This window comes from Protomyctophum parallelum, assembly GCF_964188405.1.
Source record: "Protomyctophum parallelum genome assembly, chromosome: 10".
Taxonomy (NCBI): domain Eukaryota; kingdom Metazoa; phylum Chordata; class Actinopteri; order Myctophiformes; family Myctophidae; genus Protomyctophum; species Protomyctophum parallelum.
In genome coordinates this window covers 52,045,989-52,068,797 of record NC_139704.1, presented here as the reverse complement: position 1 = coordinate 52,068,797, position 22,809 = coordinate 52,045,989, and the positions used below count along the sequence as shown (strand labels likewise).

Genomic DNA, 22,809 nt, shown 5'->3' with positions numbered 1-22,809 from the left:
TTAACCAATCAGGATGGAGTGTGAGAAATCTGAAAGAGCGGTTTGGTTGAATGGCTCTAGAGAGACTGTGTACCAATTTGCGTGATGTTTGGACAAAATCTGTAGGTGTGCTGTGCAAAAACTTGTTTTGCACAAAGCGGCCTCCTGGTGGCGCTATAACAGGCCGTTCTGGAAGGTTTGGGGCAGAGGTTCATCGTTGGCATCCAGGGAGTGTGTGTGCAAAATTTGGCATCGACCGGGTTAACGGTGGCCGAGATTAGCTGCTAACTGACGGACACACACACACACACACACACACACACACACACACACACACACACACACACACACACACACACACACACACACACACACACACGGACGGACGGACGGACGGAGTGCAAAACATACTCTCTCCCCATGCCTTCGGCCTGGTGGAGACAAATATAGTGTAGAATAGATAAATGGCACAAATGAAAAAACATTAATAAAAGTAAGGGGGGGAAAAGAAAATAAATCCAGTTTTATTGGTCAGTTTATATGAATTTTGTCCTGTTTTATGTTAGTTTTTTGCCTCCTGTTTTTGTCTGTATTGTACCGTTATTGTCTGTTGCTCCCCTTCCCCCAAGAGGACCACAATGGAAACAAGCCTATTCTTTCTTGTGAATTTATCCTTCTGAAATATATTTTCAATAAAGTATTCAATCAATCAATCAATCAATCAATCAGACTATGATCATTAATGTGACACATACATTCTACTCAGGCGCGGGAGTGGACAGCCGCCGCCCGGAGGGGGGGGGGCAGGGGTCCTTCACGTCACCTCTGACGTCATCACGTTCTCGGCGTAGTGCGGAAGTGCAGCCAGAGGAGAAGAGTCAGTCAGTGTGAACGCCCACCGCGGAGCGGAGCGACATCACAGGATTTATAAACGTTATATTAGTAACGGTTTATTATTATTATTATTATCGTTAACTATAATAATAAGCACCATGTACTACAGGCTGAACGGCATGACGGGCAGGTTAGCGGGAGCCCCGCCCACCGCCTACTGCCCGCAGGTACACCCACACACACACACACACACACACACACACACACACACGTCGACCTTGTCGAGTTGATATTAGTAATAATATTAATAAACCCTCTTCGTAAACAATCCTATCTTATAAATGATGTCCTATAACATTAACCCGTTGTGACCTGAGATCAGATTCATACGAGGTTTTCCACTGGACACACACTGGTCTGATTAACCCATTCTGACCTGAGATCAGATTCAAAAAATGTCAGTCGTTCTTGGAGTTTTCAAAAATAGCAGACCTACAAGCTCGTATCGCGCCACTCGGTGGCGCGATACGAGCTTGTAGGTCTGCTATTTTTAAACAGCTAAAGCATAACATGATGCCAAAATGGGTTCCCGTTCAAAGGCAATACTTACAATTGTTTACAAACACTAACTCAAAATAAAACATAGTAAAATAAAATATAAAATAAGAAATAAAAAACATAGGAGAATAAAAAAAAAAAAAAGAAAAACATAGCAAAAAATCACTTTCAACAAAATATACATTTGAGTTATTATTTTCCCAGGGTTACTGCAGTATGATTTACATATTAAAGGTGTTCTTTTAACTTGATTTTAAAGATGAATTTTGTATTTGTATTGGTTATACACTTTGGTAGTGCATTCCAACCTATTACTGCTCTATAGATAAAAGAATATTTAATAATATTTGTTCTTGGTTTAGGGGCCACCAAAACACCCGAACTGGCTTGTCTAGTCATATGGTTATGTTCGTCTCTTACATGTGCTACCTGTTCAAATACATACTGTGGTTTTTTTGTCCATTAATACATTTCTGAAAAACGTAAGAATACGTGAATGTAATCTATTCTCAACAGTAAGCCATGATAGATTTCTGTGCATTTCTGCAATGTGTGTCCTGTTGGAACACTGGAGAGCTAATCTGGCAGCTTTGTTTTGAGCTATTTGTAGTTTATGTATGTCTGTTTTTGTAGCCGATGACCAATTTACAATGTAGGCATTTAGCAGACGCTCTTAATCCAGAGCGACTTACATTAAGCAAGAACAAAAAAGCATGGGAATACATCACATAAAAACATTTATCGTGAAACATGCGTAAGCTAAGAAAGTAACAGTGGAATATCTATATAATGAAACTATACATATAAACTATACATCTATACTACTATGATTCTCGTAGAGTCTAAAAGATAACCCCGCCCCTAACGTCGAAGAAGGAACGTTTGTGCCTCAAAATCACTCTTACCTTGTACAAATGCAAAATATAAGCTGCTTTAAATGTTGCCCCACTTGTTTGTGAGGTGTTCGCAATTACAATGGAGGATTCAGAAACAGAGTGGATTAAAATACCTTTTTTATTGAAAAATAAGCCTGTGCGGTGTTTAATATATAAACTTTATTACAGGCTCATGGCCCACAGGGTAAAAACATACAATACATAGAAAAAGGTAAAATAATAAAATAAAATAAAAATAAGTTATCCAGCCCCTCAGGGAACAAATCAAAAGAGGCACTCGTGCCAGCGTCCTCTGATGGTGGATGTGAACCTGACAGAGCTACAGAGAGGGTCTGTCATCAGCCGTATTAATCCATTCAAGGAGCGGTCCAGTCTACACATGAATTTGTAGGTAAGGTTCCTCAAGAGGGCCATGAAGGTGGTGAGTCCTAGTGTACAGAATAGTGCACTAGCTCTAGTGCTCCTGGGTTTCTTGAGTAGAATGCGCAGACAGTCATTGTAGGCTACTTGCAGCTTGCGCAAGCTCTCCTTTTTAAAGTTCACCCACAATGGGGCAGTATAGAGGGGGGTGCAGTACGCTCTAAACAGGTTAACCTTAACATCAGTTGTACAGTGGTGAAATTTGCGAACCAGCATGTTTGCTTGCACATAAAGCATTCTCCTCTGTCTATACATATCTTCATCATCATCTAGTGTATCTGTGATGATGTGACCAAGATATTTAGCACTTTTAGCTACATTTACAGTCAGACCAGACAGGTAAAAATGTGGGAACCTGAGCTCCGAGTCATCCTTCGTTCTACATATCAGGACCATGCTCTTCTTAGCATTATACTTAATATTAACACATTGAGTACGCCGACTGCCTTCAAAATATAGGCTATAGAATACCGGAGGTGTCTGATCGCTTTTACTTTGAAAGCCATGAACCGGAAACACTTTCCTAAAAAAGTTGACTTTACAAAGTGACCTCAACATCCCCGATCATCTTAATATATTGTTTTACGCTCCAAAAAGCGTTCATATTTTGCGGGAGAGACGGATGAGGAGCAGAAAATAAGCGCCAGCATATCGCTCTATTCATCACCACGGAGAGCGCCCTGGATTAGGAGCTACGAGTCATTCTTTCCGTCTCGCTAACGTGGGAGTCAATAATAAGCTAATAGTTGCACTGAGCGTTAGCATACGGCAAGCGAAAAGCGAAATGCCAAAAAAATAAATAGGAAAAATTCTGAATATTAATATCTCGCCCCGCATCGCTGGGATGTCGCTAGGACGTCCTCAGACGTCCTTAGAACTCTACGTTCGGTATCCTATGACGTTCTCAGGCGTCCTACGTGCTGTAAGTGTTAAAGTCCAGCCCATAATTAGAGCAGATATTGAGCAGATGTTGGAATCCGCTGCTACTAGGGGATATTAAGCTCAGGTCGTCCGCGTACATAAAGTGGTTAATTAGAGTATCACCAATCATACACCCAGTATTGCACTCTTCTAGCTGCTTTGATAGGCCGTCCATATATAAATTAAAGAGGGCTGGGGATAAAATCCCCCCCTGTCTGACGCCATTGCCCACCCGAAAGGGGGCAGATAGGGTGTTGCCCCATTTGACCTGCATTTGCTGGTTGGCATACCAGTAGACCAATATACGTATTAAATTACTGGGCACACCCCTAAGCTTGAGCTTATTAAAAAGCTTATAATGATGAATAAGATCAAAAGCACGGGAAGCATCAATAAGACCAACAAACATAGTAGAACCCTGCTTTCTATATGTCTCTACTGCTTCTTTGAGAGCATATATACACATATCAGTACTATGTTTAGGCTTGAAGCCAAACTGATTGTCAGTGGTGGTTATATACATACTTAATCTGTCCAGAAGTAGTTTTTCTAATACTTTGGACAAAATGCTTGCAAGCGCTATAGGCCGGTAGTTATCAATACTACCAACTTTCCCTGACTTGTCTTTTATCACAGGGACTAGAACAACAGACAACATGGAGTCAGGTAAAGTACCATGGGTCATCAAACCAGAGAAACAAATAGAAAGCAGCACAGCCAATCTAGGACCAGCTAGCTTTAGGTGCTCAGCAGTGATATTATCTAGGCCACTGGCCTTTCTCTCAGACAGTTGCGCTATTGAATTAAAAACCTCATGGGTGTTAAAAACAGTGATTTCATTTTCATCTTCTATTTTTCCCACATGGAAAGGCTCACTTTTGACACTATTAAACAGGGAAGCATAATGCTGCCTCCAGAGTTCAGCGATGCCCACAGGATCAGTTACCCCCTCTATATTACATGGGAGTGCTACTTGAGCCCTGTTTAGGGACTTGACTTCTTTCCAAAAGTTAGTAGAATCATTATTAAGCAGATTGTCAGCCATAGAATGTGCACTCATGGCCTGCTCTTGCTTACTTATAAACCTTAATGCATATTTGTACTTGGCATTGGTTCTCTTTTTATGTTCTAGGACAGGTCCCAGTCTGGGCCTGCCAGCTATAACCCAGGCTCTATGGGCATCGTTGGCCTCAGCATGGTGGCTAGCTACATATTTATTCCACCCAGGCTTGGCCTTTTTAGGGCGTGAGAATAAAGACCTACTAGCATTCTGCAGGGCACTCACTATGTCATTGTACATGAGACAAAGGCTTTCCCCATGGGCTGGGTCCTCACAATTTACATTGGTGCAACAAATTGCATTCATGGGTAGATGCATATTAGACAATAATCTGTTTGCGAACACCTCACAAACAAGTGGGGCAACATTTAAAGCAGCTTAGACTTTGCATTTGTACAAGGTAAGAGTGATTTTGAGGCACAAACGTTCCTTCTTCGACGTTAGGGGCGAAGTTATCTTTTAGACTCTCGTAGAGAGATTCGCCAGAATCGAAAAAAAAACCCTCTACGAGAATCTAAATGTTTGGGCTAATGCTATACATATGTACTATGACGTGCTATGACTACATACAATGCAATTATAGTGCTGTCTACATAACATGCTATAAGTCTGTATCAAATGCTATCTAAGTCTACAGAAATGCTATCTAAGGGGGTGGGGCAAGACCCAAATGGCAATACTCAAGATAACACTAGAGCTTGAGTTACTGCTTTCCTAGTGTTTAGTGTTATGTAGCTAGAACATTCCCTGGTTACGGCAATACTTCTTCCCATTTTAGTTACTATATTATTGTTATTATTATTATTATTATTGTTATTGTGTTGAGTTGTGCTTGAAATGTACTGTAATTCTGCAAACTGTTAATAAATACTTCAATCAATCAATCAAAATTGATTGATTATTTTTTATTAGGATTAATACAATAACCCCCTTGAGATACACCAGTGGTTTTCAACCCTTTTCACATTATTTATTTATTTATTTATTTATTTATTTATTTATTTATTTATTTATTTATTTATTTATTTATTTATTTATTTATTTATTTATTTATTCAGCATTTGAGCCACGGAACCACCGTTTGATGACATTTAAGGCTCATACATAGTCTGGATTTACGGTGGTGGGGTGACCACCGAACTACAACATGATGTCACTGAGGTGACCACCGAACTACAACATGATGTCACGAGCCACGGTGAAGAGCAAACCACCGCCACCGCTCCAGCCCTTCTCTCTGTTTTTACTCACCACCGTTCAACGTTATTTCAGCTCCGGTGGTCAGCTCACCACCGGAGCGGTGGTCACCTTACCACCGAAAATCCAGACTATGAATAGGCCTTTAGCCTCTCAGACACATCTGAGCCACGGAACCACCATCTGATGACATTTAGCCTCTCAGACCCATCTGAGCCACGGACCACCATCTGATGACATTTAGCCTCTCAGACCCATCTGAGCCACGGAACCACCATCTGATGACATTTAGCCTCTCAGACCCATCTGAGCCACGGAACCACCATCTGATGACATTTAGCCTCTCAGACCCATCTGAGCCACGGAACCACCATCTGATGACATTTAGCCTCTCAGACCCATCTGAGCCACGGAACCACCATCTGATGACATTTAGCCTCTCAGACCCATCTGAGCCACGGAACCACCATCTGATGACATTTAGCCTCTCAGACCCATCTGAGCCACGGAACCACCATCTGATGACATTTAGCCTCTCAGACCCATCTGAGCCACGGAACCACCATCTGATGACATTTAGCCTCTCAGACCCATCTGAGCCACGGAACCACCATCTGATGACATTTAGCCTCTCAGACCCATCTGAGCCACGGAACCACCATCTGATGACATTTAGCCTCTCAGACCCATCTGAGCCACGGACCACCATCTGATGACATTTAGCCTCTCAGACCCATCTGAGCCACGGACCACCATCTGATGACATTTAGCCTCTCAGACCCTGATCTGCACTGTATTTTCATGATTTCTCTAAAATTGCAGACCTACAAGCTCGTCGCGCGGCACTCGGTGCCGTGCGACGAGCTTGTAGATCTGCTATTTTTCAATAGCTAGAGTATAACATGATGCTTAGAACACCAAAAGGGGTTCCCGCCCAGAATGGGTTAAGCACTCAGTGATTTATCCACCTGTGATAATATGATCAAACAAGCAGAGCGCGCAAGTAATAGTTTCGCCCGGCTCGTACGCACCGTCCCAGCCAACCCGCCACTTTTGATGCGTATGCACCGTCCCAGCAAATTGTGCCTGATTTGCTGGGACCAGAGTACATGGTGTGTATATGTATGACTAGCTCTCAATGATGACGTGAGAAATATGTGGATTAAAGGACCCAATGCCAGAGTGTAATTGGTTTTCGATGGTGACGTGATGACGATATGTTTTAGTGTTGGGAGGATTAAAGGTAATGCTCCTATATGTATACATGTATGTAATCTGGCACCACTGCCGTATCAGGCACAGTTTGCTGGGACGGTGCATACGCATCAAAAGTGACAGTTTATAACGGTCGAAAGTACTTGCGCGCTCTGCTTGCGCACTAGTTGGCCATTTATGGCCTACTAGTGTGCATGGTGTGCATGGTAGAGTGCCTGGATGGTAACCGTAAGGTTGCCAGTTCGAACCCTGTGGGCTCCCCCAGAGTTACTGTCGAAGTGTCCTTCAGCAAGACACTGAACCCCTAATTGCTCCCGATGTGCTAGTTGGTGCCTTGCATGGTTTCCGCTGCCATCGGTGTGTGAATGTGTGTGTGTGAATGGGTGAATGTAATGCACAATCTATGTAAAGCGCCTTGGATAATATGCTATATAAATGCACCATTTACCATTTACCAACAAGCAAGTATGCACTCGACAGAGTGCAGTTCTAGTTATATTGATGTTCTCTCATCCTGTAACTCCATCATTAATATGATGTTCTCTTTATGAATGAAACTAATCCTGTAACTCCATCATTAATATGATGTTCTCTTTATGAATGAAACTAATCCTGTAACTCCATCATTAATATGATGTTCTCTTTATGAATGAAACTAATCCTGTAACTCCATCATTAATATGATGTTCTCTTTATGAATGAAACTAATCCTGTAACTCCATCATTAATATGATGTAATGTAATATAATGATCATTAATTACAGTGTTTTTGGCCTCATAGATGGAAATGTGTGTTCCATCATTCTTTAGACTAGTCATGTAGTCTGTTACAAAATATTGATTGATTGATTTATTAACAGTTTGCAATATTACAGTACATTTCAAGCACAAACTCAATACAAAGACTGTTAACTGTGAGTGGACGACACCATAAAGCATTACACTTGTTTACAACAGGGTCCACCTTGTTCAATTCATCAAAACATTTAGAGACGTACGAATATACACAACTAACTATACTATATATAGTCATAACAGGAACTCATCGTAGAGGTAAAAAAAGGAAGAAAGAACATATACAGTGAGGGGGGGGAAAGGGGTGGGTGGGGTATTCTATTGTAGACTTAGATAACATTTGATACAGTCTTATAGCATGTTACGTAGACAGCACTATAATTGCATTGTATGTAGTCATAGCATATAGCACTTTATATTGCCATGCTTTTTGTTCTTGCTTAAGACCTGAGACCAGATTCTACAAATGACAGTGTTCTGAAAACCCTATGTTTCTATGTCAGTGGTTCTCACAGGGTTAAACCCTATGTTTCTATGTCAGTGGTTCTCACAGGGTTAAACCCTATGTTTCTATGTCAGTGGTTCTCACAGGGTTAAACCCTATGTTTCTATGTCAGTGGTTCTCACAGGGTTAAACCCTATGTTTCTATGTCAGTGGTTCTCACAGGGTTAAACCCTATGTTTCTATGTCAGTGGTTCTCACAGGGTTAAACCCTATGTTTCTATGTCAGTGGTTCTCACAGGGTTAAACCCTATGTTTCTATGTCAGTGGTTCTCACAGGGTTAAACCCTATGTTTCTATGTCAGTGGTTCTCACAGGGTTAAACCCTATGTTTCTATGTCAGTGGTTCTCACAGGGTTAAACCCTATGTTTCTATGTCAGTGGTTCTCACAGGGTTAAACCCTATGTTTCTATGTCAGTGGTTCTCACAGGGTTAAACCCTATGTTTCTATGTCAGTGGTTCTCGCAGGGTTAAACCCTATGTTTCTATGTCAGTGGTTCTCACAGGGTTAAACCCTATGTTTCTATGTCAGTGGTTCTCACAGGGTTAAACCCTATGTTTCTATGTCAGTGGTTCTCACAGGGTTAAACCCTATGTTTCTATGTCAGTGGTTCTCACAGGGTTAAACCCTATGTTTCTATATAGATTCATAACGAGATTTCCACTGGGACACACGCCGGTCTGACGAACCCATTCTGACCTGAGATCAGATTCTAAAAATGTCAGTCGTTCTTCGATTTTTTTCAAAAATAGCAGACCTACAAGCTCGTATCGCGCCACTCGGTGGCGCGATATGAGCTTGTAGATCTGCTATTTTTCAATAGCTAAAGCACGACATGATGCCGAACACCAAAAGGGGTGCCTGGTCAGAATGGGTTAATGTATTATTCATTTCCTTCTTTCTTCCTGTATTCCAGGGTCTGAAGCCGGCGGTCCCAGCCGACCCCCTCCTCATGACCTTCGCCTCCCCCACCAAGCTGGTGTCTGAGGCGGGCAGCACGGTGGAGTACCTCGGAGCCAACAGGGTCCCCGACCTGCAGAAACTGTTCCAGGTAACACTCTATATCTGTTAACCCGTTCTGACCTGAGATCAGATTCATACGAGGTTTCCGCCGGACACACACTGGTCTGATGAACCCATTCTGACCTGAGATCAGATTAAAAAAATGTCAGTCGTTCTTCGATTTTTCAAAAATGGCAGACCTACAAGCTCGTATCGCGCCACTCGGTGGCGCGATATGAGCTTGTAGATCTGCTATTTTTAAATAGATAAAGCATAACATGATGCTGACACCAAAATGGGTGCCCGGTCAGAATGGATTAAGGTTGGGCGACGTCACTGAGCCGCGGTGGTCAGAGACTCACCGCTCACCCCAAACACACCTCTCTGTTTTTACTAAAACTACAACATGACGTCACTGAGCCGCGGTGGTAAGAGACTCACCTCTCACCCAAACACATCTCTCTGTTTTTACTAAAACTACAACATGACGTCACTGAGCCGCAGTGGTAAGAGACTCACCTCTCACCCAAACACATCTCTCTGTTTTTACTAAAACTACAACATGACGTCACTGAGCCGCGGTGGTAAGAGACTCACCTCTCACCCAAACACATCTCTCTGTTTTTACTAAAACTACAACATGACGTCACTGAGCCGCGGTGGTAAGAGACTCACCGCTCACCCCAAACACACCTCTCTGTTTTTACTAAAACTACAACATGACGTCACTGAGCCGCGGTGGTAAGAGGCTCACCGCTCACCCCAAACACACCTCTCTGTTTTTACTAAAACTACAACATGACGTCACTGAGCCGTGGTGGTAAGAGACTCACCGCTCACCCCAAACACACCTCTCTGTTTTTACTAAAACTACAACATGACGTCACTGAGCCGCGGTGGTAAGAGACTCACCGCTCACCCCAAACACACCTCTCTGTTTTTACTAAAACTACAACATGACGTCACTGAGCCGCGGTGGTAAGAGACTCACCGCTCACCCAAACACATCTCTCTGTTTTTACTAAAACTACAACATGACGTCACTGAGCCGTGGTGGTAAGAGACTCACCGCTCACCCCAAACACACCTCTCTGTTTTTACTAAAACTACAACATGACGTCACTGAGCCGCGGTGGTAAGAGACTCACCTCTCACCCAAACACATCTCTCTGTTTTTACTAAAACTACAACATGACGTCACTGAGCCGCGGTGGTAAGAGACTCACCGCTCACCCCAAACACACCTCTCTGTTTTTACTAAAACTACAACATGACGTCACTGAGCCGCGGTGGTAAGAGACTCACCGCTCACCCAAACACACCTCTCTGTTTTTACTAAAACTACAACATGACGTCACTGAGCCGCGGTGGTAAGAGACTCACCGCTCACCCAAACACATCTCTCTGTTTTTACTAAAACTACAACATGACGTCACTGAGCCGCGGTGGTAAGAGACTCACCGCTCACCCCAAACACATCTCTCTGTTTTTACTAAAACTACAACATGACGTCACTGAGCCGTGGTGGTAAGAGACTCACCTCTCACCCAAACACACCTCTCTGTTTTTACTAAAACTACAACATGACGTCACTGAGCCGCGGTGGTAAGAGACTCACCGCTCACCCAAACACACCTCTCTGTTTTTACTAAAACTACAACATGACGTCACTGAGCCGCTGTGGTAAGAGGCTCACCGCTCACCCCAAACACACCTCTCTGTTTTTACTAAAACTACAACATGACGTCACTGAGCCGCGATGGTAAGAGACTCACCGCTCACCCCAAACACATCTCTCTGTTTTTACTAAAACTACAACATGACGTCACTGAGCCGCGGTGGTAACAGACTCACCTCTCACCCCAAACACATCTCTCTGTTTTTACTAAAACTACAACATGACGTCACTGAGCCGTGGTGGTAAGAGACTCACCGCTCACCCAAACACACCTCTCTGTTTTTACTAAAACTACAACATGACGTCACTGAGCGCGGTGGTAAGAGACTCACCGCTCACCCCAAACACACCTCTCTGTTTTTACTAAAACTACAACATGACGTCACTGAGCCGCGGTGGTAAGAGACTCACCGCTCACCCCAAACACACCTCTCTGTTTTTACTAAAACTACAACATGACGTCACTGAGCCGCGGTGGTAAGAGACTCACCTCTCACCCAAACACATCTCTCTGTTTTTACTAAAACTACAACATGACGTCACTGAGCCGCGGTGGTAAGAGACTCACCGCTCACCCCAAACACATCTCTCTGTTTTTACTAAAACTACAACATGACGTCAATGAGCCGCGGTGGTAAGAGACTCACCTCTCACCCCAAACACACCTCTCTGTTTTTACTAAAACTACAACATGACGTCACTGAGCCGCGGTGGTAAGAGGCTCACCGCTCACCCCAAACACATCTCTCTGTTTTTACTAAAACTACAACATGACGTCACTGAGCCGCGGTGGTAAGAGACTCACCGCTCACCCCAAACACACCTCTCTGTTTTTACTAAAACTACAACATGACGTCACTGAGCCGCGGTGGTAAGAGGCTCACCGCTCACCCCAAACACATCTCTCTGTTTTTACTAAAACTACAACATGACGTCACTGAGCCGCGGTGGTAAGAGACTCACCGCTCACCCAAACACATCTCTCTGTTTTTACTGAAACTACAACATGACGTCACTGAGCCGCGGTGGTAAGAGACTCACCGCTCACCCAAACACACCTCTGTGTTTTTACTAAAACTACAACATGACGTCACTGAGCCGCGGTGGTAAGAGACTCACCGCTCACCCAAACACACCTCTGTGTTTTTACTAAAACTACAACATGACGTCACTGAGCCGCGGTGGTAAGAGACTCACCGCTCACCCCAAACACACCTCTCTGTTTTTACTAAAACTACAACATGACGTCACTGAGCCGCGGTGGTAAGAGACTCACCGCTCACCCCAAACACACCTCTCTGTTTTTACTAAAACTACAACATGACGTCACTGAGCCGCGGTGGTAAGAGACTCACCTCTCACCCAAACACATCTCTCTGTTTTTACTAAAACTACAACATGACGTCACTGAGCCGCGGTGGTAAGAGGCTCACCGCTCACCCCAAACACACCTCTCTGTTTTTACTAAAACTACAACATGACGTCACTGAGCCGCGGTGGTAAGAGACTCACCTCTCTGTGTTTTACAGAGACCAGACGGGATCCCCATCCACCTGAAGAGGGGCCTGATGGACAAGATGCTGTACCGCACCACCATGGGTCTGACCATAGGGGGCGCTGTGTACTGCCTGGTGGCTCTGTACATGGCCGCGCAGCCCAACAAGCCTTAGTGTCGGTGAAACCGGAAGCTAAACGCCACGCCCATTCCTCCTCCATGATCCTCACCGGAAGTTTATATATTACTGCTCTTTAAAAACCCTGAAAATCTTAACTTTCACCACCAGGAAGAATAAAAGTCTATTTTGTTTGTAAATTCCAGAAGTGTTTTGTGTGTGTGTGTGTGTGTGTGTGTGTGTGTGTGTGTGTGTGTGTGTGTGTGTGTGTGTGTGTGTGTGTGGGGGTGGGGGGGGGGGGGGGGGGGGTGGGTGGGTGTGTTTTAATGTATGTCCTCTGATGGTAGAAGTGTACCTTACAGAACTACGGCCCGGGTCTGTCATCTCATCTGTAAGTATCTCTCAAATCAAAAAAGTGTGGTCACATCTGGTGTAGTTAGTATGATGAGTAGTCACTGATAAAGTCAACAATAAGTTCACATCCATGTATTAACCCATTCTGACCTGAGATCAGATTCATACGAGGTTTCCACTGGACACACACTGGTCTGATGAACCCATTCTGACCTGAGATCAGATTCATACGAGGTTTCCACTGGACACACACTGGTCTGATTAAACCATTATATTAAATTATAGTCAACAAGTTACCATCGATATTTTAGTCAACAAAGAATGTCTTCAGTCCTGTGGACGGCCTTATAAAGGATTATAAAGATAAAGAATGTCTTCAGTCCTGTGGACGGCCTTATAAAGGATTATAAAGATAAAGAATGTCTTCAGTCCTGTGGACGGCCTTATAAAGGATTATAAAGATAAAGAATGTCTTCAGTCCTGTGGACGGCCTTATAAAGGATTATAAAGATCCGATCAGGTTACGTAAACACTGAATAAAACGTACAAGTGACGCCCGGTTAAATCTCCATGATAATTATGTTCATGTTTACACACACACGCGCGCACACACGTACGCACACACACACACATACAGATGACAGACATTAAATTCAGTTTAATTAGTGAGTGTATTTATAGAATGTTTTGACAGACAGGCGTACGTTGGTTCTCTGTAGATCATCCACCAGATGGAACTATCCGTGTGACTCCAGTGACAACAACCAACATAATATCTATCTGTAGATCTGTAATCCTTCACTTGTAAATCATCGCATTTCAACCCTTTTCACAACATTTATTCCTTTATTCAGACATTTGAGCCACGGACCACCATTTGATGACATTTGATTGATTGATTCTTTATTTAAGTGTCACGCTTCCGCAGAAGCGCAGCCCATATATGGACTCACAGGACACTTTTTACAGTTTACATAAACAATGACAAGAAACCCACGTGACGGTTTGTTTACATAAACAATGACAATAAACACATGACGGTTTGTTTACATAAACAATGACAATAAACACACGTGACGGTTTGTTTACATAAACAATGACAATAAACACATGACGGTTTGTTTACATAAACAATGACGATAAACACACATGACGGTTTGTTTACATAAACAATGACAATAAACACACATGACGGTTTGTTTACATAAACAATGACGATAAACACACATGACGGTTTGTTTACATAAACAATGACAATAAACACACATGACGGTTTGTTTACATAAACAATGACAATAAACACACGTGACGGTTTGTTTACATAAACAATGACAAAAAACCCACATGACGGTTTGCAAACAGCGATCAAGTGAACACCAAACTGACTGATACACCCCCCAGATCCTTACAAGGCAGATTACACAAAAGAAATTATATACAGGGTGCAGGGTGGGGCCCTTTTCCATTGTTTAGTCTTTTATATACAGGGTGCAGGGTGGGGCCCTTTTCCATTGTTTAGTCTTTTATATACAGGGTGCAGGGTGGGGGCCCTTTTCCATTGTTTAGTCTTTTATATACAGGGTGCAGGGTGGGGGCCCTTTTCCATTGTTTAGACTTTTATATACAGGGTGCAGGGTGGGGGCCCTTTTCCATTGTTTAGACTTTTATATACAGGGTGCAGGGTGGGGCCCTTTTCCATTGTTTAGACTTTTATATACAGGGTGCAGGGTGGGGCCCTTTTCCATTGTTTAGACTTTTATATACAGGGTGCAGGGTGGGGGCCCTTTTCCATTGTTTAGTCTTTTATATACAGGGTGCAGGGTGGGGCCCTTTTCCATTGTTTAGTCTTTTATATACAGGGTGCAGGGTGGGGCCCTTTTCCATTGTTTAGTCTTTTATATACAGGGTGCAGGGTGGGGGCCCTTTTCCATTGTTTAGTCTTTTATATACAGGGTGCAGGGTGGGGCCCTTTTCCATTGTTTAGTCTTTTATATACAGGGTGCAGGGTGGGGGCCCTTTTCCATTGTTTAGACTTTTATATACAGGGTGCAGGGTGGGGGCCCTTTTCCATTGTTTAGTCTTTTATATACAGGGTGCAGGGTGGGGCCCTTTTCCATTGTTTAGTCTTTTATATACAGGGTGCAGGGTGGGGCCCTTTTCCATTGTTTAGTCTTTTATATACAGGGTGGGGGCCCTTTTCCATTGAAAGTGGTGAGATGAATGTGTTCATAACAACTAAACAGAAGCGCCATGTTAGACGGTTCATGAAGTCAGTTGGACAGGCTGCGGGCGGAGCTGCGCTGCAGAGCTAAGCTACAGAGCTGCGCTGCAGAGCTAAGCTACAGAGCTAAGCTGCAGAGCTAAGCTACAGAGCTAAGCTGCAGAGCTAAGCTGTAGAGCTAAGCTGCAGAGCTAAGCTGCAGCGCTAAGCTACAGAGCTAAGCTGTAGAGCTAAGCTACAGAGCTAAGCTACAGAGCTAAGCTACAGAGCTAAGCTACAGAGCTAAACTACAGAGCTAAGCTGCAGCGCTGCAGGTCAGTTGGACAGGCTGCGGGCGGAGCTGTGCTGCAGAGCTAAGCTGTAGAGCTAAGCTGCAGAGCTAAGCTGCAGAGCTACGCTGTAGAGCTAAGCTACAGAGCTAAGCTGTAGAGCTAAGCTGCAGAGCTAAGCTGTAGAGCTAAACTGTAGAGCTAAACTGTAGAGCTAAGCTGCAGAGCTAAGCTACAGAGCTAAGCTGTAGAGCTAAGCTGCAGAGCTAAGCTATAGAGCTAAGCTGCAGAGCTAAGCTGCAGAGCTAAGCTGCAGAGCTAAGCTGTAGAGCTAAGCTGTAGAGCTAAGCTGTAGAGCTAAGCTGCAGAGCTAAGCTGTAGAGCTAAGCTGTAGAGCTAAGCTGTAGAGCTAAGCTGCAGAGCTAAGCTGTAGAGCTAAGCTGTAGAGCTAAGCTGCAGAGCTAAGCTGTAGAGCTAAGCTGTAGAGCTAAGCTGCAGAGCTAAGCTGTAGAGCTAAGCTACAGAGCTAAGCTGTAGAGCTAAGCTGCAGAGCTAAGCTGCAGAGCTAAGCTGTAGAGCTAAGCTGCAGAGCTAAGCTGTAGAGCTAAGCTGCAGAGCTAAGCTGTAGAGCTAAGCTGCAGAGCTAAGCTGTAGAGCTAAGCTGCAGGCAAGCTGCAGCGCGGCTGCAGGTCAGTTGGACAGGCTGCGGGCGGAGCTGCGCTGCAGCGCGGCTGCAGAGCGGTACTTGGTCTCGTGGTAGCACTGCAGGAAGCTGTGGTAGATGAAGGTGATGGGCAGCGCCAGCAGCACGATGCCGCTCACCACGCAGAGGCCGCCCAGCACGCGGCCGGCCGTGGTCACGGGGCACACGTCGCCGTAGCCCACCGTGGTCATGGAGATGATCACCCACCAGCAGGCGGCCGGGATGCTGGCGTAGTCCTGGTTACGGCTGCCCGCCTCCTGCAGCCCGTGCTCCAGCAGCTGGGCCAGCGCGCTGAAGATGGCCATCGCCACGCAGATGAACACCTGCAAGGGGGGCGGTTAGCACGTTAGCATGTTAGCACGTTAGCATGCATGAAGATGGCCATCGCCACACATCTGTCTGTAGTTTTAAACCACAACATGACCATCCGTCTGTAGTTTTAAACTACAACATGGCCATCCGTCTGTAGTTTTAAACCACAACATGACCATCCGTCTGTAGTTTTAAACCACAACATGACCATCTGGTCTGTAGTTTTAAACCACAACATGGCCATCCGTCTGTAGTTTTAAACCACAACATGACCATCCGTCTGTAGTTTTAAACCACAACATGACCATCCGTCTGTAGTTTTAAACCACAACATGGCCATCCGTCTGTAGTTTTAAACCACAACATGACCATCCGTCTGTAGTTTTAAACCACAACATGACCATCTGGTCTGTAGTTTTAAACTACAACATGGCCATCCGTCTGTAGTTTTAAACCACAACATGACCATCTGGTCTGTAGTTTTAAACCACAACATGACCATCTGGTCTGTAGTTTTAAACTACAACATGGCCATCCGTCTGTGTAGTTTTAAACAACAACTCACCAGCAACATGACCATCCGGTCTGTAGTTTTAAACAACTCACCAGCAACATGACCATCCGGTCTGTAGTTTTAAACAACAACTCACCAGCAACATGACCATCCGGTCTGTAGTTTTAAACAACTCACCAGCAGCATGACCATCCGGTCTGTAGTTTTAAACAACTCACCAGCAGCATGACCATCCGGTCTGTAGTTTTAAACAACTCACCAGCAGCATGACCATCCGGTCTGTAGTTTTAAACAACTCACCAGCAGCATGACCATCTCCCGGTAGCAGCGCCTCAGCGTGAGCCCCAGCGTCTGCAGGCCCAGGAAGTGCCGCGCCAGCTTGACGACCCAGAAGACGCGCGTGGCGCGCAGCACGCGCAGAGCCACCCCGGCGCGCTGCAGCGAGTCGTCGTGGCCCGTGGCCCCGCCCACCGTGGCCCCGCCCACCGCCAGGGAGGCGTAGTACGGCGTGATGGCCAGCAGGTCGATGACGTTCAGCGGACGCCGCAGGAACTCACAGCGGTCCCGGGACACGGCGAAGCGCACGGCGCACTCCGCCGTGAACCAGCCGATGCACACGGCCTCCACCGCCCTGGGGGGAGGGGGGGAGGGACAGACAGACAGACAGACAGACACACAGACAGACAGACAGACAGACAGACAGACAGACAGACAGACAGGTACTGTTAGACTATACACTCCTTTGACTTGAGTGCTATATACGTTCAGGTCAAGGTTAAGGGCGGCGGTGGCTCAGGAGAGCAAAGGTCGTCCAATGATCCCTGGGTCGGCGGTTCGAATCCCGGCTCCTCCTCCTCCTGTCTACATGTGGAAGTGTCCTTAATTGGGCAAGAAGAGACGAAAAACAGTGAAAGAAATTGCGCACACGCGCACACGCACACACACACACACACACGCGCACACGCACACACACACACACACACACGCGCACACGCACACACACACACACACACACGCACACGCACGCGCACACGCACACACACACACACCTGTGCTCGGCGTGGCCGGGCAGCGTGCTCGTGCACAGCAGAGCCGTGGACACCACGACAAACGCCACGGACACCGAGGCCAGGATCTGAGCGGCCAATGAGGACGCGGGTTCTTCAAAGGTCCTGCGGACGCCCTCCAACCACGTCGTCCGTCTGTGAAACACATAGAGCCTTTTGTAGTTACAGGGGTCTGTAGGTTTGTAGTTCTAATACAGGGGTCTGTAGGTTTGTAGTTCTAATACAGGGGTCTGTAGGTTTGTAGTTCTAATACAGGGGTCTGTAGGTTTGTAGTTCTAATACAGGGGTTTGTAGTTCTGTAGTCTAATACAGGGGTTTGTAGTTCTGTAGTCTAATACAGGGGTTTGTAGTTCTGTAGTCTAATACAGGGGTTTGTAGTTCTGTAGTCTAATACAGGGGTTTGTAGTTCTGTAGTCTAATACAGGGGTTTGTAGTTCTGTAGTCTAATACAGGGGTCTGTATAGACAAAACAAGGTTGCAGACCCCTGCCTTAGACTACAAAAAGACTACAACAATGTATCAGACTACAAAGAGGTTGCAGACCAATGGTCTACATAGTACACACAGTCTACAATGTAGACTGTGTGTACTATGTAGACTAGGCATGTGGAAAATAATCGATACGTATCGATTCATCGATTATGACGTGCGCGATGCGAGTGAATCGGTCCATTCACTGTGTATCGGTAAAAGTGACAGGTGAAATCTCGATGCATCGTTCGCGGAGTGCTTGCATCGGTAAAATCCGTGGTTGCGCCGGTTTTTCATGGTAAATTTCACCCTCTCCTGTGTTTCCGAAGCGCATTGAACGTAACATCAGAAAAGGAAGAAAAAAAAGGACTCTCGCAGCCATAGCTCGCAGCGCACACAGGGCGCGTTCGGAAATAGCACACTGAGCCCACTGTGCAATGCAAACTAATAGGAGAGTGTGCTCCGGTGTGGTATTTCCGAACGCGCCCACAGTCAGTGAACAGAAGCTAGGTACACTGTACGACGGTGCAGTCAGAGTAGACACGTTGAGAGCTTTGTCCGTCGATCAGTTGACTTTTCACTGTAGCGCTGCGTGCTGGACTGCTCGTAATGAATCTGATCCACACACTCCACAGCTGTGCTTGCTGATTATCCGACGCAAATCTGCGTCGCGATCCTCATCAATTTGTAATTAAAGAAAGCTTCTGCAGTCTGCACACACGTGTAAAACAACAACAACGCCACAGCAGGGTGTAGTAGTAGGCTACTGCTTGCGTCGTTTACAACTTTCCACTGTCCAGCTTTCCGCTGTTCTCTGGGATAGAAGCCTTATTTATATTCTGCAGCAAGACGGTGTCGCACGCCTAAAATTGCAGATCCACAAGCTCACAGCGGGGCGTGGATGAGACGCGTTGTGAGCTTGTACATCTGCTATGTATTTATAACGTTAATAATACATGCAGGCCAGGGTCTTCAATGTTTTTCAGGTCAAGCCAAGGACCACTATACATAGGCAATTATATTATAAAACTGTTGCAGATTAAACTAGACATAGACTTGTTTGACCTGTAATTTTTGTTTTGTTTATTTGTTTCTTTTCTATTTATATGTTGGTAACATTAATTGATGAACGATAGGCTATTACATTTTAATCTCTTGAACCCTCTATACTCAAAACCTCAAATTGACCTTTGAGATATAATAATTATAGCCTATGATTATTAGTAATCTAACAACCACAATAACCAGCAGAGAGCAGACCCTTTGTTTACTTACATAATTCTATAAGTTGGGTTGTTTGAGATGCAGAGCTATGTAATGCTTTTTTACATGTTTTGGGAAATTAATAGAGCTTTAATATAAATCCTTTCTATTGTGATGAATCGCCATCAAATCGCATCGTATCGGTAGAGGGGTGAATCGCATCGTATCGCATTGATTTGAACTAAATGGTTATCGCATCGCATCGGGAAGAGGGAGAATCGTATCGCATCGTATCGCCAGGGGATTCCATGTATCTCTAATGTATCGTATCGCTGGCAGTGCATCGAGATGCGTATCGAATCGTGAGATGAGACGAGATTCACATGCCTAATGTAGACTATGTAGACTAGGTTTGCGCGAGCCACGGGTTGAGAACCCCTGATCTATACCCACCTCTGGGCTCCCCCGGCACGGATCTCCCCCTCCTCCTCCTCCTCCTCCTCCTTCTCCTCCTCCTCGTCTCCCCCCCCCTGCTCCCCCTCCTCCCCCCCCCTCCTCCCCCTCCCCCCTCCTCCTCCTCCTCGTCATAGTGTGTGAAGGAGTCGCTCCTCCGGTCGTCCAGCCTGCGCTGGCAGCAGGCCTCCAGATGGTGGCGCTGCAGGCCCCAGTAGGCCATCTCGCCGTAGAAGGACAGCTCGCACATGTGCGGCGGGAAGCGCAGCTTGCCGTACTTCACGTAGCTGTGGCGGCGGCGGTGGCGGCGGTGGCGGTGGGAGGGAGAGAGAGAGTGTTTGTTTTCGTCGACTAAAACCCAAGACGAAAAAATGTCCGTCGACTTACCTTTTTTTTCACTGACTAAAACTAAATAAAAACGAATCTATGGTGACTAAAACTGAGACTATAAATATACTGACAATTTCGTCGACAAATAAAAACTGGACTAAAATGTTAGGAAGGGACTAGTGGACAACAGGTCCAGTTTTATGCTGGGTTGCTTGCTGAAAATAGCAGATATACAGACGCGTTGCCTACCCTAACCCTAACCCCTTGTGAGATTGTAGATCTGCTATTTTCAGCATGCAACCAAAGTGTAAAATATGTCATTACAACGACATCAAGGCCTGTCAAAACACATTTTAGTCGACTAAATCAACTGTATAACTAAAATCGTGTGACATTTAGTCAACTAAAACTAGACTAAACACTAGAACATTCCAGGTGACTAAAATGTGACTAGCACTAAGGCCCCTTTTCCACCAGTTGGTTCCCAATGGGAACCGGTTCAGTTCTTTGTGGTTCTTAGTCCATGAGCCAGAGCTCCAAAATTGGAACGTTAATTATGAATTGAGTGTAGCAAAACCATACCTATATTAGATTGTTATCACCATGAAACTTCCCCAATTGAGTACTTACACGAAGGCAATGATTTATTGTATTACACATTTTACATTTTTAAATATGCAAATGAGGCATTATGTAGGAAAATATGCAAAATAATCAAAAATATGAAAAAGGTACTACTGTGGAAGGGTTATCATGTATTAATTTACTTGTATTGATCCTATAAACAATTTAATATAGGGTATAGTTTGCCCACCCATTCTGGCTCATGGACTAAAAACCAAAAAGAACCAACTGGTGGAAAAGGGGTCTGAGTGAAAACTATTCAAGAGACTATGACTAAAACTAAAATAGAAATTTGCTGCCAAAAACAACACTGGTGGGAGAGAAGAAAATTAATACCAAGGACCTATCATGATGATGATGATGAAGTATTTAAAACCCATTTAGAGCTGACACAATGATTCTACAAACGCCTTCAAAACAGTTTTCTGAAAACCCACGTTTCTACTGCTCGGTGGTTCTCACAGGGTTAAACCCTGTGTTTCTATGTCAGTGGTTCTCACAGGGTTAAACCCTATGTTTCTATGTCAGTGGTTCTCACAGGGTTAAACCCTATGTTTCTATGTCAGTGGTTCTCACAGGGTTAAACCCTATGTTTCTATGTCAGTGGTTCTCACAGGGTTAAACCCTATGTTTCTATGTCAGTGGTTCTCACAGGGTTAAACCCTATGTTTCTATGTCAGAGTTTCTCACAGGGTTAAACCCTATGTTTCTATGTCAGTGGTTCTCACAGGGTTAAACCCTATGTTTCTATGTCAGTGGTTCTCACAGGGTTAAACCCTATGTTTCTATGTCAGTGGTTCTCACAGGGTTAAACCCTATGTTTCTATGTCAGTGGTTCTCACAGGGTTAAACCCTATATGTTTCTATGTCAGTGGTTCTCACAGGGTTAAACCCTATGTTTCTATGTCAGTGGTTCTCACAGGGTTAAACCCTATGTTTCTATGTCAGTGGTTCTCACATGGTTAAACCCTATGTTTCTATGTCAGTGGTTCTCACAGGGTTAAACCATATATGTTTCTATGTCAGTGGTTCTCACAGGGTTAAACCCTATGTTTCTATATCAGTGGTTCTCACAGGGTTAAACCCTATGTTTCTATGTCAGTGGTTCTCACAGGGTTAAACCCTATGTTTCTATGTCAGTGGTTCTCACAGGGTTAAACCCTATATGTTTCTATGCCAGTGGTTCTCACAGGGTTAAACCCTATGTTTCTATGTCAGTGGTTCTCACAGGGTTAAACCCTATGTTTCTATATCAGTGGTTCTCACAGGGTTAAACCCTATGTTTCTATGTCAGTGGTTCTCACAGGGTTAAACCCTATGTTTCTATGTCAGTGGTTCTCACAGGGTTAAACCCTATGTTTCTATGTCGGTGGTTCTCACAGGGTTAAACCCTATGTTTCTATGTCGGTGGTTCTCACAGGGTTAAACCCTATGTTTCTATGTCAGTGGTTCTCACAGGGTTAAACCCTATGTTTCTAAAGGACCCCCAGAATTATCTGTATTTGGCCGAATATATATATTCAAAGATTTGCAGCACATTTTCATAAAAATGTATTTATTTATATATAGCAGATCTACAAGCTCGTAGTGCCGCGCTACGAGCTTGTAGAACTGCT

General features: G+C 44.7%; 2 protein-coding genes across 2 annotated transcripts in view; one reads left to right on the top strand and one right to left on the bottom strand.

Moving 5' to 3' along the window:
• The first annotated feature begins 840 nt into the window (after positions 1 to 840).
• On the top strand, positions 841 to 12,872 carry LOC310865134 (cytochrome c oxidase subunit 7A2-like, mitochondrial). The gene is made up of 3 exons (XM_083774142.1): positions 841 to 1,040; positions 9,296 to 9,430; positions 12,589 to 12,872. The coding sequence occupies exons 1-3, from the start codon at positions 972 to 974 to the stop codon at positions 12,727 to 12,729; spliced, it is 345 nt and encodes a 114-aa protein (XP_083630268.1). The 5' UTR covers positions 841 to 971; the 3' UTR covers positions 12,730 to 12,872.
• A 3,334-nt stretch (positions 12,873 to 16,206) lies between these two features.
• The window catches only part of LOC310865912 (voltage-gated potassium channel regulatory subunit KCNG3-like), a gene marked incomplete at both ends in the record, with an annotated part of 7,626 nt that continues 1,023 nt past the window's right edge, over positions 16,207 to 22,809 (bottom strand). Inside the window, 4 exons of the mRNA XM_083775114.1 lie at positions 16,207 to 16,542; positions 17,346 to 17,676; positions 18,095 to 18,247; positions 20,338 to 20,526. Of these exons, the coding sequence (XP_083631240.1) occupies positions 16,207 to 16,542; positions 17,346 to 17,676; positions 18,095 to 18,247; positions 20,338 to 20,526 (1,009 nt within the window). The remainder of the gene's footprint in view (positions 16,543 to 17,345; positions 17,677 to 18,094; positions 18,248 to 20,337; positions 20,527 to 22,809) is intronic.

What these genes read in the sequence shown, in the direction of transcription:
- LOC310865134 (XM_083774142.1), top strand. Translation starts at nt 972, where the DNA reads ATGTACTACAGGCTGAACGGCATGACGGGCAGGTTAGCGGGAGCCCCG. An exon ending in CCACCGCCTACTGCCCGCAG is followed by an intron (nt 1,041 to 9,295) that starts GTACACCCACAC and finishes CCTGTATTCCAG; the next exon opens with GGTCTGAAGCCGGCGGTCCC. An exon ending in ACCTGCAGAAACTGTTCCAG is followed by an intron (nt 9,431 to 12,588) that starts GTAACACTCTAT and finishes TGTGTTTTACAG; the next exon opens with AGACCAGACGGGATCCCCAT.